Source organism: Callorhinus ursinus, unplaced genomic scaffold, assembly GCF_003265705.2.
Source record: "Callorhinus ursinus isolate GAN/ISIS: 27379988/994484 unplaced genomic scaffold, GSC_fseal_2.0 scaffold55, whole genome shotgun sequence".
Classification (NCBI taxonomy): domain Eukaryota; kingdom Metazoa; phylum Chordata; class Mammalia; order Carnivora; family Otariidae; genus Callorhinus; species Callorhinus ursinus.
The window spans coordinates 2,157,486-2,174,534 of record NW_027397117.1 but is presented as its reverse complement, the minus strand read 5'-3'; the positions used below and the strand labels follow the sequence as shown (position 1 = coordinate 2,174,534).

The 17,049-nt window shown below is 57.5% G+C and overlaps 1 protein-coding gene across 1 annotated transcript in view; it reads left to right on the top strand.

Annotated features, from left to right (window-relative positions):
* SRRM3 (serine/arginine repetitive matrix 3) overlaps positions 1 to 17,049 on the top strand; it is a 54,545-nt gene that overhangs the window by 32,340 nt on the left and 5,156 nt on the right. The window contains exons 4-12 of the mRNA XM_073884190.1: positions 2,151 to 2,279; positions 2,360 to 2,440; positions 2,889 to 2,918; positions 3,338 to 3,400; positions 3,520 to 3,555; positions 5,529 to 5,579; positions 6,024 to 6,128; positions 6,507 to 6,684; positions 16,900 to 17,045. Coding sequence (XP_073740291.1) covers positions 2,151 to 2,279; positions 2,360 to 2,440; positions 2,889 to 2,918; positions 3,338 to 3,400; positions 3,520 to 3,555; positions 5,529 to 5,579; positions 6,024 to 6,128; positions 6,507 to 6,684; positions 16,900 to 17,045 — 819 coding nt within the window. The remainder of the gene's footprint in view (positions 1 to 2,150; positions 2,280 to 2,359; positions 2,441 to 2,888; positions 2,919 to 3,337; positions 3,401 to 3,519; positions 3,556 to 5,528; positions 5,580 to 6,023; positions 6,129 to 6,506; positions 6,685 to 16,899; positions 17,046 to 17,049) is intronic.

Sequence of the window (17,049 nt, the reverse complement as noted above, 5' to 3'; positions counted from 1 at the left end):
AGTGAAAAAGGCCACATGAGAGGACCCCAGGGAGGGAGGATGCAGAAGCTCTATCCCTGGGCCAGAGGAAGAAAGATGTCTGTAGGGGTGTGGCCAGCAGAGCAGGAGGGCACAGCACAGGAAGGAGGAGTTCGGATGTTACAGGCCAAAAAGGATTCCTGCAGAGGGCAGTGCCCAAACTGAGCTAGTCTATTTTGTAAATAACCTTCATCACATTTGTGTCAAGATAAACGGAGGCTCCCTCCAGCCATCAGCTCACCCACACGATGTTTGAGGGGCCCTTAAGTTTTGCTGAAGACTGTGTTTTATGTGTTCGGCATTTGTGTGGCTGAGGGCTGTGTGGGGGTGACAGGGCTGGGGATGGTGGGAGGCTGGACAGGCCGAGGAGCTGGAGATTTCAGAAACAGGAAGGAGGAAGCTACTGGCTTCAGGAAGAGCAATGTGGGGAAGAGAGGTTTGAATGGAGGGATGTGAGGATGTTTGGCTCTGTGGGGATAAGGATGACATGAACCCCTCCTCCACCACCCCAGAAAAATCTCCCATACTACCTGTGTGACCTCAGGGTTGCCCAGACCAGGTGTGTGTTTAGGAACCAAATGGCATTCTTGATATTGGCCCCAAGAGGTATCGCTTCCCTGTCAGATTTGGGTTACATTCTTTTTTGGGGGGAGGTTTTTTTTGTTGTTGTTGTTGTTTGTTTGTTTGTTTAGAGAGAGAGAGAGAGAGAGAGAGCCGGGGAAGGGACAGATGGAGAGGGAGAAAGAGAGACTCTCGAGCAGGCTCCACACCCAGCACAGAGCCTGACACGGGGCTCAGTCTCACGACCCTGAGATCATGACCTGAGCCAAAATCAAGAGTCAGACGCTTAACCGACTGAGCTACCCAGGGCCCCCCCCTTCTTTTTTTTTTTTTAATACATCAGTCCTTCAAAGAGCAGATTCGTGGGTGCTCTACTGGAGATGTGCCCCTGAAAATTCTTGCTCTTTCTTTCATGTGTCACAACCCTGGAAGAGAAGGTATCAGTGCTTTAGTGTCTAACAGAGGTCCCTCTAACAGTGGTGACCATGTGCGGGACAACTGTCGTGGGCCAGGCCTGTTGCTCCTGTCAGGAGCTTCACAAACAGAATCTTACTTAATCCTCTCCTCAGCTGGGATATTCTTTTCCCGCTTGTGGAGATATAAGGAGCTAGAGACTCCACGAGCATTTGTCATGCCTGGATTGAGACCTGTCTGTGTGAATCCAAAGCTCGTGTCATATCCTTAATGCTCTGGGCAGGGCAAGAGTGAGCCTGGTGAAGGGCACCCAGGAGTGAGGGTAGTGGTGCCGAACCAGGGATGAGGCTCCATCTGGGAGGGGCGCTGTCTGAACCTGCGTGAACTGAAGAATGGAAGGTGGGGAGGCCCCCTCCTTGAAGCCATTGCCCTGGAGCTTGGCCTTTGGAGGGTCACTTCTGGGCTTGTTCAATTAAAAAAGGAGCTGCACAGTACTGGTTACCTCAGCGAATTCTCCCAGGAGCCCCATAACGTAGTCATCACACTCATCTTGGAGAAGAGGCTCGGGCAGGGGGCATGACAGGTACCAAGTCACACGGGGACTCGGGGCCAGCGCGAGATGAGGGCTCCTCTGTCGCTTGGAAGCTCATGCTCTTGCCGGAAGCCCAGCTGCCTTTAGGAGGCAAGCCTCCCTCCACCAAGCGCCCGCAGGGAGCAAACATCTGTGGCAGAAGATGGCTGGGGGCCCCCCGAGCCAGCCGCGGCGCCCCGGCTGAGTGCAGCGGAGGGCTAGGCAAGATGGATGGGGAGCCTCGGAGGCGGTGGAGGGCTGGGGCCCGCGGCGCTGCCACCGGGCAGTGATTGATGACAGCCCGGCAGCCGGAGAAGAGCAGCCAGGCCTCCGGAGGACAGGCCATGAATATTTCAGAGCGGCAGCCGGGGCTGGGGGACGGCGTGTTGGGGGCGGGGGTGGGGGGGGGAGCCCTGCCCTGGAGGCAGCCCTTCATTCACCCAGATCCCCGCCTGACCCTCTAGAGGTCGGGGCCGCACCCCAACGACCTTGCGGGGGACCAGGCCTCGGGGCGCTGCGCGGAGAAAGGGGCAGGCGGAAGGCGCGGCCCCGGGGCGCGGGTGGTGAGCGTCCGTGTCGCCGGCAGCGTGGCGGAGACCCCGCGGCTGCTCGAGGGCGCGGACCCGGGCCAGGAGTACGCGCCCTTCGACGAGGACGACGGCCCGGTGGACTGCGGCTGCCCGGCCGCCTGCTACCGCGGGCACCGGGGGTACAGGTCAGCGCCCACCGCGGCAGGGGGCGGGGGGGGGGCAGGGCCGCCCCTCCTCCTTCACCCCTCCTCCCCTTCTCCCCCAGGACCAAGCACTGGTCCAGCAGCTCGGCGTCGCCCCCTCCCAAGAAGAAGAAGAAAAAGAAAGGCGGCCACCGGAGAAGCCGGTGAGAGCGCCTCACCGCCAGGCCGGAGGGGGCGGGAGGGGCGGGAAGGGCGGCGGTCCCCGGGTGCCCACCCCTCTGCGGGCAAGAGACCAGAGGCTGCTGCATTTGGGAGCCCCGCACCTCGCTGAGCAACACCCCCCTCACTGGCCCCTCACTGGCCGGGGCCCTCGACTCCCTGAGTCCCCTCATTGGCACTCACCCAACCCCAGCACTGGAATACTGACCCCTGCTTGACAGTCCATCTGCTGGAGGTCCCCCTTCCTCCCTCCCCCAGCAGCCCTGCAGGCACTCACCACACCAAGTGTGAGTGGCCCGGGGAGGAAGGATTTAGCTGGGTCACCTCTGCGGTTCCCCATCTGTATGTCCCCCTCTCCTGTCCTTAATGAGACCCTGGCAGACGTTTGAGCCCCAACTGTCTGTCTGTCCTTTTCTCTCCCTGGCCCCTCAGCAAAAAGAGGAGACTGGACTCCGAGTGCAGGTCAGTGATAAAGGCGGGCAGGGGTGGGGATGTCTGGGTGGGCGAGACTCCCAAGGCCATCCCCCAGAGGCAGGCGGCCTGCCACAGCAGAGCCTGGACCCTGGAAACTGCCAGTGTGCCAGTTTTCCCCACGGAGGCCAGGAATGCCACCACTGGAGCCTCTGACGTTTGGGTGTGAAACAGCCCTCACTTAGGATGCCAAGGAGGCTGAAGGGTGGCTAGGGGACAACACAGGCGGCTCCGTCACCCACCCTTAGGGACCTTGCTGACTCTCGGGGCCCCGGTTCACTTTGTGCAACGGGCAGCTGGCTTCAGCTAGATGCCCCAGGCGGCCAGACTTCCCAGCCATGTCCAGCTGCCCCTGCCCCGCCCCTCCCGGGCAGCAGTTCACCAGAGCCCCCACCCCCCTGTGTCCGCAGCTGTGGGAGCTCCTCACCGCAGCGCAAGAAGAAGAAGAGTGTGAAGAAGCACCGCAGAGACAGGTACCTTCTCTCCCCTGGGTTCTCCTCTCACCTCTGTTGACCCCGGACTGTGGCTGTGCCGATCTGTGTCCCCAGGCCACCCCAGGAAAACTCAAGAGAACTCTTTTGTGACCCTCCAGGTCTGATTCTGGGTCCCGGAGGAAGAGACGACACAGGTGAGTGATGCCCTGCTGAGGATGTGGACAGAGGCCAGTGCCACCCTGCAGGGCCAAGGCCCAAGGGAAGCAATGATGGGAGGGGCGTGGTGAGGGTCTTTCCCTGCTCCATCCTCCCCCGTCCTGGGACTCCTTCCCAGAGCCAAGCAGGGGAAGGAGGGCGGGAGAGGAGGATGGAGGCCAATTGTTTGCAACACTTGCTGGTCCCATGAGTCAGCCTTGACTTGGGGACCCTAAGAATTTCCAGACAACACAGCAGGTCCATTATCCAAGGGGTGTGTCCATAGAGGTGTCAGAAAGAAGAAGCATCAGGACCCCAAAATTGCAGGGAAAGGGCATCCAAACAGAAGGAAAGCTCAGTAGCTAGGGGACCGGTAGGCAGGCTGTGGCTAGCCGTGGTGTCTAGGGGACAGGTGCCAGCCCCCAAACGACCTGACTGCCAGGTCAAGGAGGGAGCCTCCAACCAGACAGGGCTGGGAGCCAGCATGGGGCCCTGAGCAGGACAGAGACTTGTTCAGGGTGGACTGGGGGAGGGGGGAGGAGGAGATGAAAGTCAAGAGCCCTGGCAGAGGCTGGGGTGGGAAAAGTATAAAACTCAGCGAGGAGGAAAGGAAGACGTAGGGCGGTCACATCCCCAGGGCTGGCATGGGAGACAGAGCCCCTCCCAGTGGCCCTGAAAAGGGTCAGGGTCCCCAGTCTCATTCCTGCAGTGGGACTTTGCCCATGGCCACTTGTCAGGTGGGGTAGGAGCATAAACACACACCTAATCCCTACATCAAAAACTAATGATGTAATGTATGGTGATTAACATAACAATAAATTTTTTTTTTAAAAAACCCTAATCCTGACCCTCCGATTTCCCCAATTTCCCATCCCCTCTTCCTTCCCTTCCTCTCCTCCCCTCTTCTTAGGGGCCAGTGTGGGCCCCTACTGCCCCCTAGTGGTCACCATCAGTGTGCACCGATCCTCCGGCCAGCTCCCATTGGTCCTGGGAAGGACCTAAAGGTGACCTCGGGCTACACCAGCTCCAGATGGGGAGACTGAGGCCCAAAGCAAGCAACATGAGTTCTAGAAATGAAATCTTTGGCCTCCTGGGCCTGTCCCCACCCACCCTGCTCCTGTGAAAAACACATCCTGTTGTTTCTTAGCATCACCTGGATATTTGGTCAGAAGAAGGCATCTGTTCAGGGCTAGAAGGATCGAGCTGGAATCTGGTGGCATCAGGGAGGGTAGGGCTGAGGGCGCCTACAGGGACCAGGGGTGGAGTGAGACCTTAGACACCTACTAGGAAGCTTTTCAATCCTTTTGTCAAAGATAGAAGGAGCACTGTGGGGCCTGCCCCAGAGAGCTGGATGGGATGGGACAGTATGGGGCAGGATTGGGTGGGATGGGAAGCTTTAGGGGCAACCCTCGATGAGTATCCAGAGGACCCAAATGTCAGGGAGATCATGCCCAAGCGAGAGTATTTCTTTCCTAAACTCCTGGGGAGCTGGCCCAGAGCTGAGCCACAGTCTGAGGGGGCAAAGAGGCAGGAAAGCCTGGGCTCTGCCCTAGAGAGCCCCATCTGAGGGGACCTGGGGCCCAGGGGACACAAACGAGATGTGGAGGGGTCACTCCAGCATGATGACTTATAGAAGGGCCTGTCCTGAGACTGATTCCAGAAGGAAAGGACAAGTCAGCCTTCTTTCTGGGGCGGTGGACACATCACTTATGGCACCCCCAGGAGAAGCAGCTACTGGGGCTCAGACAGGCCGTGGTCGTGGGCCAGGGCCTACAGGAAAAGGAAGGAAGGAGGCTTGGCTGAGTGAAAGGAACCAAAGCAGTGGGGTGGGATGAGCAAGTCCGCCCGGCTGGGGGTGGGAACTCAGGTCCCAGACAGGAACAAATCTCAGATGCACAGCCAGGCACAGCCCTCCTCCTGCCCCCCTGCTGGGCTCAGGCTGAGCTGTCACCTCAGCCTCTGCTTTCTGCAGATCTCGAAGCCCCAAGAGCAAAAGAAAAGAGAAGAACAAAGAGAAGAAGAGGTGAGAACCCTTCCCCATTCTCTAGCTCCTCCCCCTCCCCCCTTCTAGAATCACAGAATTGGGCCCTTGGAGATACTTCATTTTGTCCCCGCTGCCCAGATAGAAAAATTCAGACCCAGAGAGGAAGCCAAGAGCCCCTGCCAGTCAGTGGTGGAGTGGGAACTGGGACCCAGGCCTCCTGCCTCCTAGTCCGGGGTTCTTTCAAGCTCAGGCCTCGTCACTCCCCCCAACATCCCTGCACCCCTAGTCACAAGAGCACCAGCTGAGGGGTTCGTGAGGTCTCGGGGACCAGAGCTGTCTAGACAAAAGGACGCCTTTTCCTAATTCCCACAAATGACCCACCACCTGGACTAGGGAGGTTATATCTGTAGGAGACTGTAGGGGGTGGGGGTCCCCCTTGGGGAGGTCAGGCAGAACTTAGGTACTGGAGGGCTTCTCTCCCAGGCCACATGCGGAGTCCCCAGGTCGGAGGTCCAATCGCCACAGCAGCGGCAGCTCTCAGAGCCCCTCCCTCTCTTCCCATTACAGCGATTCCAGATCACCCAGCAGGTAGGTCCTGGGCCCCTGGGAGCACTCCAGAGGTGGTTCAGCTCTGCTTTCTTGCAGATTGAACACTCCAGAGGGCTGGAGAAGGGGCGGGGGAAGAGGACGGTGGACAGAACAGCATGGGGGGGGATGGAAGTCTACCATGAGGGTGAGCATGTGCCCACCCACCCTGGCAGTGGGCGAGGAAGAGCTTCGGCCCCTGCCCAGAGACGCCCCAGACCCTGAACTGGAAATCGAGACAGTGTACAGGTTAGGGCTTTGCTCTCTGAATGCAAGGGAGAAGGCGAGGGGGGGGGGGCTGCTCTTCGTGCGGGAGCAGCGGTTCCACTTGCAGAGGGGGCGTCCCACGCCGGCTCCCCCCATCTTCTCTTCTCCCCCAAGGCTGAGCCCCAAGCACCGAGATGACGGGCGGAAGACGGGCAGCCAGCGGTCCAGCGGGAGCCGGTCGCCTTCCCCGTCTGGCGGCAGCGGATGGGGGTCGCCCCAGCAGAACGGCGGCAACAGACAGCGGAGCGGAGCGCACGGGGGCCGCCCCGGCTCGGCGCACAGCCCGCCAGATGTACGTACGCTTCGCTTTGCAGAGGGTTCCCGCGCCGTGCGGGCTGCGCCGCGATGGGGGCGGAGGGGGGGGGCGTCACCACCGGGCAGGGCGCGGTGAGTGTGCAACGGGGGATATGCGCCGCTTCCCCCTACCGGCTGGAGGGGGGCGACCTGGAATGCTTGGTTGTTGCGCCCACCTGGCCCGAGTGTCAGGGGGAGGGGGGCCTGCAGGCTTGGGCCACCCTGGAGCTTGGCAAACGGACGGCCAGAGGGGGCTTGACCACTGCGGCTCTCAGCCGGTTGGGAACAGAGCTGAGGAGAACCCAGGGTCTCCTGCCGCCCCTCCCCCCAGGCATATTGGGGTGGGAGGGGCATGGACGATGCTAGGGGTCGCAGTCAGGAACCGGATTCAAGAGACAGGATCTCCCCTGGGCATTACTTAGGCCCTGAGTCTCCCTCTCCCCACCAAGTCCTTTCCCCCCTCTCTGAGCACCCTCCCTTCCTCAGCCCCTTCACTGCCTCACTCCCCCTCCCTCAGAGCCCTCCCCTTTCTCTGTCCCCGAGCCGCTGCCACTGAGCTGCATTTCTAAAGTCCCTGCTCCAAGGAGAGTCTGTCCTTCCCCCCCCCCCCCCCCCCCCCCCCCCCCCCCCCCCCCGCCCCGGGACTGCCCACATGTGGACAGATGTCTCAACCCTGCAGGTTCCCATGTCCCATCCTTCCTAAAGCGCCTGCCAGTGTCCCCATTGCTCCCTCAGGGACTCCACACCAACACCACTCCAAAACTGTCCCCACCCATCCTCCAGGAGAGGCACAGAGTCCTTGAGACCCACAAGCAGGTGTGGTGATGGTAGGGGCTGGTAGAACAGACAGGCTTCTCAGCCTTTCCCGGGTGGATGGGCTGGGGCTGGGAGTGGGGGGCTCTCCTGAGCCCCAGGGGAGGCCCACATCCCCTTTTGTCTATTGACTTTGAAGTACAGGATAGAGCCCCCTCAGGGAGAGGGGGCTGCAGTACTGGCAGAGGCACGGGGTGGGCATGGGGGACTTGGGATGGGCAGGCCTGCAGGTTCCCCCCACCAGACCCAAAGTGCCCCAGATGCCTCAGCAGGGAGGGTGGGGGCTGCCCCTCCCCAGACCTCAGGTCTCAGCAGCAAACATGTCCGTGTTGGTCAGTTTCATTTTGATTTTTGGCTGTTTCCTTCACTCCCTTTCTTTTCTCAAACACCCTTACTCCCAAGACCTTAGGGAGGAAAGCCAAAGGCAGCTGACAAAAGGTTATTGATCTCAAGATTAATTTTTATTTAAGGACATTACCTGTTTCGAGACTGCCCCACTTGGACAGGGTGCCAGGCTCCTGAGCTCCTAGGGGCCTGGTTGGGCCATGTAGGAAGGATCACACCCATGTCCCAGGATCTGCCTTGGGGGTGGGAGAGGACACACAGAGGTAGCTGGACGCAGTCAGGACAGCGGCTGGTGCCACAGGCCCCAGAGATAATGGTTCCATCTGGGAAAACCCAGGAGAGGGTGTACCCATCCCCCCACCACCAAGGGCACAGAGTGAGAAGCCCAAACACCTTCTCACGGGAGCTTCCCATCCTCCTGGAAAAGCACAGAAGGCAGCCAGGGCCAATAGGAGGCTCCATCCCACTTCTGGTAGCCTCTCCTCCCTGAGCAATAGGCCACCACGGGCCCTGGGCTTGTACTGACAGAGTGGCCATGGTCTACATAGACCCCAGGAGAGAGCAATCAAGGAAGGCGGCCTAGCTTCCAGCCTTGGGGAGGACACCGCCTCAGCAGCACCCAAATCTTGACTCCCTCCCAGAATGGGATTCCATTTTGGCACTGCCCTGGGAGTTTCTGGGGAGACAGCACTTTGTTACCCCTTTCACAAAGCATGCTCCCCAAATCCTCTCCCTGCCCTTGGGCCCTGCGAGATCTGGGACCTCAGGACATCCAGGCCTTTCACCTGCACCTCCTGGGAGGTGAGATGGGGGCGGGGGGGAGGAGGGTGGTGTCGTAGACTTAGCCATTCACCAAAAATGTCTTTGGGGACAAGTACTGGGGGGGGTGGGGGTATTCTTGGACTCTACCTTTAAAAAAAAAAAAAAAGAGAGAGAACAAACGGGAAAAAAAAGAAAAGCTCACCATTTTTAACCCCGTCTATGTTTTTGCTTGTTTTTTTAGCCTCCCATTTGAACCGTGGTAATATTGTGATTCCATTTCTTGTTTAGTTGGCAAGGGAAGAGGGTGGGGAAGTTTATGTAACTTTTCCTGTTATTTTGTTTTTGTTTGTATTTTCTTTCTTTTTTTGTTTCCTTTGGTAATGTACAGAAATGCAAACTATCTCTCTGTTTGTTTGTTTTTTTTTCCTATCTTCTATGTTGTTCTAGAATTTTGCTTTTGTGCGTGTTACTGTGGGAGCCTCTCCTTCTAATGCAGAGATGGGTTTTGAATCTCAAGCGAACATTAATCGTATACATATTTCTATATACTTATTCTTTTTTCCTTTGTAACCAGAATTTAAAAGGGAAGATAACTCTTAAAAAGTGACTCCCACGCCAACAGCTCCTGCCAAATCTGCAGCGGCAGCAAATCCTCTCCTTGACCCCAGGGCATGTGCTGGAACTGCCTCAGTTTTTAAACGAACAGAAGTGGCCCAGACTGTTCTTCCATGTCCCTATCTATAAGGAACCTTGGAGGGAAGCTGGGAAACCCAGGGAGGAAGAGAGACTTGTCCCGAGTCACCTGGGGAGCATCCCAGGGCAGTGAGCACCCGGTGTCTCCCCAGTTCCATCTAGTATAAGATGGCTGGGGATGACAGGGCCAGTCTGCTGAGCACCTTCTGTGGCAGGCCTCAGATCCTAGAGGAGGGAGCTGTACACCCCCAAAAGAGTTTAGCTCAGGTGAGGGCTTCAAAGCCAGACACTCCCAGCAAGAGAACAAGTCCATCCTCATCTTGAGACTAGGGCCAGCTGGGTGCTGGCTCCCAACACATCTTTGTGTTGTTCCATACCACGCCAGGGAGAAACCCCAAAGGGATTTCTGGGTTCTGCTACTTACTGCTCCCTGCAGCTCAGAAAGGTCAAGTGGACCAGCTCAGGGTCACACAGCTTTTTAGAGGTAGACCCAAAAGGAGACTCCAGCCCTCTCACCTCAAGACCACCAGCCACAGCCAAGATGTGGAGAGAGTGGTCAATGGAAAGCACATTCTGGGAACTCTGAGTAAGGGGAGAAGGATTCGGGAGGTGCATGCTGGTTGTCTCAGCTCCTGCCTTCCCCCTGGGGAACCCCTCCAGATGTCAATGACACACCCCCAGCTCTCAACTCCCTGGCACTGGGGCCTGCCCACACAGAGACCAGGGTGTAGGTGGGCCCAGCATTCAGCAAGCCCAACTCCCTATGAGGGCTGCTTCAATGACTCAGGGAACCCTATGCCCTCCCAGTATGGGGACAGAAACAGTGAAGCAGAGAGGGAAGGGGGCACATGATTTGGGACAGAGAAGTCAGATGTTGAGCCCAAGTCCTAGAAAAGGTGTGCAGGGTTTAAGGACTTAGAAGTAGGGCCCCTGCCTTGGCTCTACCTGTCCCTGGAATTGCAAGTGTCAAAGGGAAGACTCACTATTCGGTGAGGGTGACAGAGAAGTTTCCTGAGCAAGGCCCCTATAGGCTCTCTCTGGCCTCTAGTTTTGGCTCAAATGTCATCACAAAATGGGCAGCCTAGGGTGACCCCAAGCAGAGGTGCCCATGGCACTGCCTGACCTGCCCCATCCCAGGCCTCCCCCCTACCTGCCCCCAGAAAGAGCAGTGACCACAGCCGGAGGGAGGCAGTCAGAATAGGAAGGGGCATCTTGGCCTTTCTTCCAGGATGAAGCCAGAAGGTAGGAGGGATGAGTTTTCCTAAAATGATGCAGAAGCCCCAGGAAAGTGGCAGGCCTGAGGCAAGATCTGACCTCCAACCAAATCTGTGGTTGCCTTCCCTTTTAAATGCACCCATCCCTTCACCCCATCCATCCACTCTGCATTGTTGAAACAGCTTTTCTCTCCTTTTTCAATGTGGGCCCACCTCTCTCTATCCCCTGCCTGTCTATTTCCTTCTGCCTTTGTTTCTCTCGCTCGCTCGCTCTCTTTGTGTCTCTCTGTCTCTTTCTCTCCATCTCTCTCTCCCCAACGTGGGCCTCTGTCCCCATGCTGCCAGCCCCTCTCCTTAGCCCACCCTCTGGTTCTGCTTCCATCAGCTGCTTCCTGCATGCCCTCTGGAGGTTTTCTGTTGTTTAAAGAGTTAAGGAAAGCTTGGCTTATTGAAGCCGGTGGGTTTAAAAAAGAGAGAGAGAGAAAGAAAGAAAAAAAAAAAAAAAGCAAACAGAACTGGCTGGGCAGGAGCCCCCTCCCATCCCTGGGACTAGAACAAAAGCCACACGGGCTGCACAAGTGCTGGTTCCCAAGGGGGAGCGCAGCCTAGAGTCACTCTGTCTCCCCCCTCCTTCTGCATTCCCAATGCGGAGACCTTCTTTTCTTTTTTATTATTGCATTCCTGTCCCTGACCACTGAGAAGGTAGGTACCCCGGCTCAGCTGTGCGCCCGCTCGCTCCCCATCTCCAGATAAGCCCCTCCACTCTGCTTGGTTTGAATGTGGTTTTCTCTCTCTTTCTCTCGATCTCACTCTGGTTGGTTTTCTCCCCCTCTCCCTTTTCTTTCTTTATTTTAGTGACTACTCATTTGTAACCTTGCATTTTCTCCAAGTGAGCTACAAAGCTGTGTTTCCTGGTTTGTCGTTTGGTTTTTTGACTCCCTCCCACCACCCCCCACAACTTTTCTTGTTCATTCTCCCCTCCTGTCCACCTGCCCTGCTCCTTCTTCTTCCTCTCCCACCCTGAGCCCTGTCCACCTCCAGCCCCCTCCACTCCCTCTCTTTCTCATTTTGTTGTCCGAATGCATTTCTGTGTGGTTAGCATTCCAAGTTTGTGTTCCCTTCCTGAACTGTATGCTGCGGTTGAGCCAATTTGATTTCTATTGTCTGGAGTAGCTGCTAAGCCCCCCACCCCTCATCCCTACCAGCCCCTGGGGCCCACTGGGGCAGTAATCAGTGGTGGAGGCACCTGTGCCAGATCTCTTGGCCTCCAGGTCCTGGAAGAAGTTCTGGCTGAGGCCAAGCCTGAGGAAAGAGCCCTGCCCCACCCTCTAGGGCCTGCTGGGTTCCCAAGGGTTCCCAAGGGTCCTGTCCTGGTGGCAGGTGGAACTTTAGGGTGGGAGCTACAGACCTGGGGCAGCAGCTGGCCTCAGGGCTGAACCTCACAGCCCCATCTTTCGGGTGTAATGGGAGTTGAACTTCAGGGGGCCAGTGAATTGGCACTGGACTTAGAGGGCCTACTTAGCAAAGTTTCTGTGGGGCAATTTGGGGGATGGAAGGGACTCTCAGCTCACTCTCCCCCTGCCTGGACCACTACCCATCCATCCCAGACAGGGGCTCCCTCAACCCCCCAGCATCCTTCTGTCTTCTGAATTTGAGCTTAATGTGCAGAGAAGGAGTCAGAAAGGACAGTCAGTAAGGGCTAGGTTCCCCCAAGTTGTTGGAGCAGAACCAAGCCTAGGTCCTGAGGCTTGCAACTCCCAGCCCAGTGCTCATCCAGTCACATTGAGGGTACCCATCAGGAGTAGGTCCTCGGGGGACCCGCCTCCCCATCCCTGCTCTTTAAGCTGTTTCCTGTCCCATCTGGGAGTAGCTACAGAAGTCCGACATCCCAGCCCTTGTGAGGCTTAGGTGGGCCTCCATCCTCAGCTTTGGAAAGAGTAGGCCTGGCTCTCCATCTTCTCCTCCCCCCATCATCTCCTCCCCCCTCCCTCCACCCCAGGGGCATGTGGTGAGGAATTCACTCACTCAGAACATTCTTCATCTGTGAGTGGTGTCAGGAAGGCAGGCAGGAAGTTGTTCAGGGAGGGAGAAATAGCTGTTGTTCCCACAGGGAGACTCCATCCCAGCCTGATGGGAGGAGTAGAGGCCCTATCCTCCGGGAGGACCTGGTGTGACCAGGGACCCAGAAATGGGATCGTCCAGTGCTGAGTTAGGGGGGTAGTTGTCTGAGCCCTGGGGGGAGCAAGGGTAAAGCATCCCAGATGCTCAGTGTTTTTGTCCTTAAAAATAGCAGGACTGGGCTAGTGCACCATCTCTTGCTACTCTTTTCCATTGTCTTTTCCCCTCAAAGATTTCTTACGTAAGCAAAAGAGAAGATAGCAGATAGCAGGTGGTACCAAGGAGCAGAGTGGCTTCTGGAAGCCAGGCTCAAAGACAGGCAAGGTCCCGTGCCCTCACTTACTCATTCGTTCACAACCACGCTAAGCTGGCATTTGCTGAGCACGCCTCCATGCCAGGCCCCATGTGGGTGTCCATGCCTGGCGAGAGGCAGGCCGACCTGGGTTTGAGGCTCCCACCTGCCAGGCTAGAGGACTGACAAAAATGACTCAGAACAGTTAGAGAGAAAAGCTGAACCGTGGATGGGGAGCTCTGCTCACTACCATAGGCCCGGTTCTAGCACACTCTGGCACAGTCCCTACTGAAGGAAGGCACCAGGGTCTGTGGGATCATAGAGGAATGCACCTGACTCAGGGTGAGGGTCAGGGGAGGCTTCCTGGAGGAGGTGGTCTTGAGCTGAGGGCCCATAGGCATTAGCCAGGCTGGCAGGGTGGGGGGGGAGGCAGGGAAGGAGAAGAGGGGACCGGAGTCACAAAGAGCAGGCTTCTGGAGTAGATGTTTGGAGGTCCCTGGCCACAGCAGTCCTGTCTAGCTATGAAATCCCATGGTGTCTGGACTTGGATCTCCCTCAATTCTTGGGAATTGAGCCAAGCTGAGGATGAGGCTCACCCTCTGGCAGGATCATGGCGACCCTTTCTCCAGGGAGGAATGGATGGATAAGGGTGTGAGATTGACCCTAGGAATCCTCCCCCAGGGAAGGTGCTATGTGCCACCCTGCCCTGTGGCGCCTTCCTCCCGTCCTCCCCCATCCTGGCACGTGGGGGTGCCCAGACCTTCCTGCACTGCTCTGACCCTGTGCATCCACGAGGGGACTGTCAGTCACTGGTGCTCTCAAAAGAACTACTCAGCCCCTATTCAGGCCCACCCAGCAAAGACCCCAGTTATCCCCACTTTACCAATGAGGAAACTGAGGCCCCCAAGAGTTAGGTCACTTCCTTGAGGTCTCACAGCAAACTGACATCAGGGCTGATTCCAGGGTGTTCCACTTTGCCAGTTACTATCATTTGCAGCTATGGTCTTTGGCTTGGAGGAGGGGAGAGGTTTCGACTTCAAGGCACACCAGGCAGCAAGCATCCAGAGAAGCACAGGGGGCCTCGTGCAGAGGCTTGGGCCTCAGCGCTTGTGGGTGGCAACATGGTGGGCGTGGGCATCCACCCAACCCAGACCCTTTTTGTTCCTAACATTCCCACCACACTCCCAGCCCAACAGTGGGAAGTAGAGAGGGCCCCCACGGTGTCTATGGAAAGGAACATCAGGGCCTTCAGTCTCCTTCCCCCACGGCTGGCCTCTCTCCTGGAGTCAGAGAAGGTGGCACAGATCCAGAGTCTAGGTTGGAGCCAGGGTTCACAGCCAGGTCCTGACCTCCAGTTTAATATTCTGCCTGCTTGCCTTGCTACCTGCCCCCACCACAGTAGTAAGCAGGGGCTTCTTAAAGGCTGGGTCCAGTGTTTCCTGGGTATGTATGGGTCGCTATGCCTTGACTCCCAGGGCTCCCACTCCCCCACCTAGTATCTGTTCACTTCACTCTCGAAGACAACTCAGGAGATAGGAAAGAACTTGGAAATTTGAAGATCCTGGAGATTTCTTTCTCATTTGCTTCCTCTGGAGGGAAAGGGATGCTGTATGACAGAACCTAGTCCTGAGGGTTTGGGAGCTGTAGGCATGGGCCACCTGCTGGGGTGGAGGGGATATGTCTCAGGGAAGCCAAGGGTCTCCTGGTGAGGTCTGTTGAGAATGGAACTGCCATCTCAGAGGGGCCTTGGCTAGTCAGCCCAGTTCTCATGTCTCCTAGCCTAGGATGAGGGGTGATCAGGAGAGTCGGGGTGCTCAGGGGGGCATCTCAGTACCCAGTGATATCCACTCTGCCCCAGAGGGAAACACCAGGCTGTCCCAGGAGGCCTTCATGGCCCATATGACACTGGACCGCAGCGGCACCTGCTATGGCCAGTGTTCATTGGCTGCTTCAGCCACCAATCACAAACTGGCTGTGCCTTTCCACCAAGGAGACTGTCTCCTGGGCTCTGCCTCCCAGCCCTGGCTGGATCCAGGCTTGCACAGAAAGACCTTGGCACTACCCTGCCTCTTGCAAGCACCAGGGCCATGCCAAGGAAACCATGCTCCTTCCAGTCTCTCGGCAGCAAGGTGCCCTGAGGGGTGGTAGTTGGTTTGTTCTCCCATCCAAAAAGCCTGCCAAAAAAGCTTGGCCCGGACCCTACCCTTCTTCTAGGACGAACCTGATTTGGTCCCCCACCCTTGTCAAAGCATTTATTCCTTCCTCAGCAAGAGGCATTGAGGACCTCCTAGATGCCAAGTTCTGTGATCAAAACCGAGGTTACAGAGCTGAATCCAACAAAATAATCTGCCCTGGGGGTGCTCAAAGTCAAGTTGGTGCTGGTGATGGGGGGTGGGGTAAGGGTGGGCGATGGACTTCTAAACAGAGGAGCGTAATCAACTGTTACCAGAGGGAAACCCAACGACAGGAGGAGGGGTCAGTTCTGTGAAGGGAGGAGGATGGAGAGGGTGGCCAGGGGTGCACAGAGAATCCTGGAATATTTGCTCTGGAAGGGACATCAGGAAGCAAAGCCCAACCCTCTCACTTTGTGGATGGGACCCAGGATGGGGAAGGGACTTGGCCAGGGTCACTCAGCGAGGTAGTGGCAGGCTCTCAGACCCCTGGTGGCCAGCCAGGGCCCGTTTGATGGTCCCAGGCTCCCTTTCTGGTTTTCTGAATCCCAACCCTTGTGTCCTAACTGCACTTTTGGAGAAACATTTGACATCTCTATCCGGCAGTCACCCAAGAGGTGCCTGCTCAGGCCCGAGGAGCCGGGCGCTGCCAGTCCTTCCTCCAGAGGCGGTGTGGCCTCCTCTCGGCCTAGAGTGGGGTGGTTGCGTTTTTTTTCTCTCTCTCTCTATCTCTCTTGCATTTTTGTGAATCTGATGATGAACTTACGCTGCCACACTTTTCCCTTCTCTTACACATCTTACCTACTAAAGGAGGAAGTGCCACTTTATTGGTAAGTGGACGTTAACCAAGAGGGACTTAAAAAATCAGAACTTAAAAAAAAAAAAAGGAAAAGAAAAGAGAGAAACAGAAAGACAGTCGGGTGCTGCTGACAGTTCCACAGGTCTCTGCAGGGCCGGAAAACAAAGAAAAATGTTAACAGAAAAAAATGTCAGTTCCCCAGGAGTTTCAGACATTGTTTTTGATTTTGGTATCTAATGACATTTGTGGATTTTGGTTTTTTTATTTCTGTTTTTCCTCCCTTTCTTCGGTTCAGTTTTGAGTTCAGTTGTCCCGCCCCGCCCCCACCCCCATCTGTGTGCCGTGTGCCCCCTCCATTCCCTCCCCCACCCCCACGCGCTGGGGGGCCTGGCCTGGGGGGACTGGCCCTGGCCCGGCCTCCCGGTGCCCGCCCTCTCTCTACTCTCTGCCGGGATCGTCCGTCCCATCGGGGGCCAATGCCAGCCCCCCGTGCCCGTCCTGGAGCCCCCCCCGTTTCAACCCCCCTCCCCCCCACCGCTCCGTCCCTCTTGTGTTTTGCATGCCGAGAACCTTGCATGAGCTGCACTGTTGAGGCCAGAAGGTGGACACTCAGGAGAGGCAGAGGCAGGGCAGGCGCGGGGAACCGTGTGTGCGATGCTCCGGGACTGGCAGCCCCCGGCCTGGGCCCGGTGAAAGCCCCCTCTCCTTCTCTCCCCCCACCCCACCCGTCCGCTCTCTCACCCTCGACCTCGCTCCTTCTCTTGGTCTGTCCTCTCTCTGTCTGTCTCTCTTTTCCTCTCTCTGCCCGTCTCCTGCTTCTCTAACTTCCCCTGCTCTGTCTCCTCCGGCTCTGCCTCTCTCTCTCTCTCTCTCTCTCTCTCTGCTCTGGACTCTCGACCTCCTCGGTTTTCTCTGTCTCTGCGCGCGTCTCTTCCGCCCCGTCTCTGTCTGTGCCTCCGTCCCCTCTCCACCCCCTCCGTGCCCTCTCTGCCTCTCTCCCCGTCAGAAGCCCAGCTCGCCCTCGCCCAGGGCCCGCGACCAGGCGGAGGCCGGCGCAGCCACGCCGCCCGCGCGGGGCAAGGAGAGCCCGAGCCCGCGCTCGGCGCCGTCGTCCCAGGGCAGAGGAGGCCGCGCGGCGGGCGGGGCGGCCAGGCGG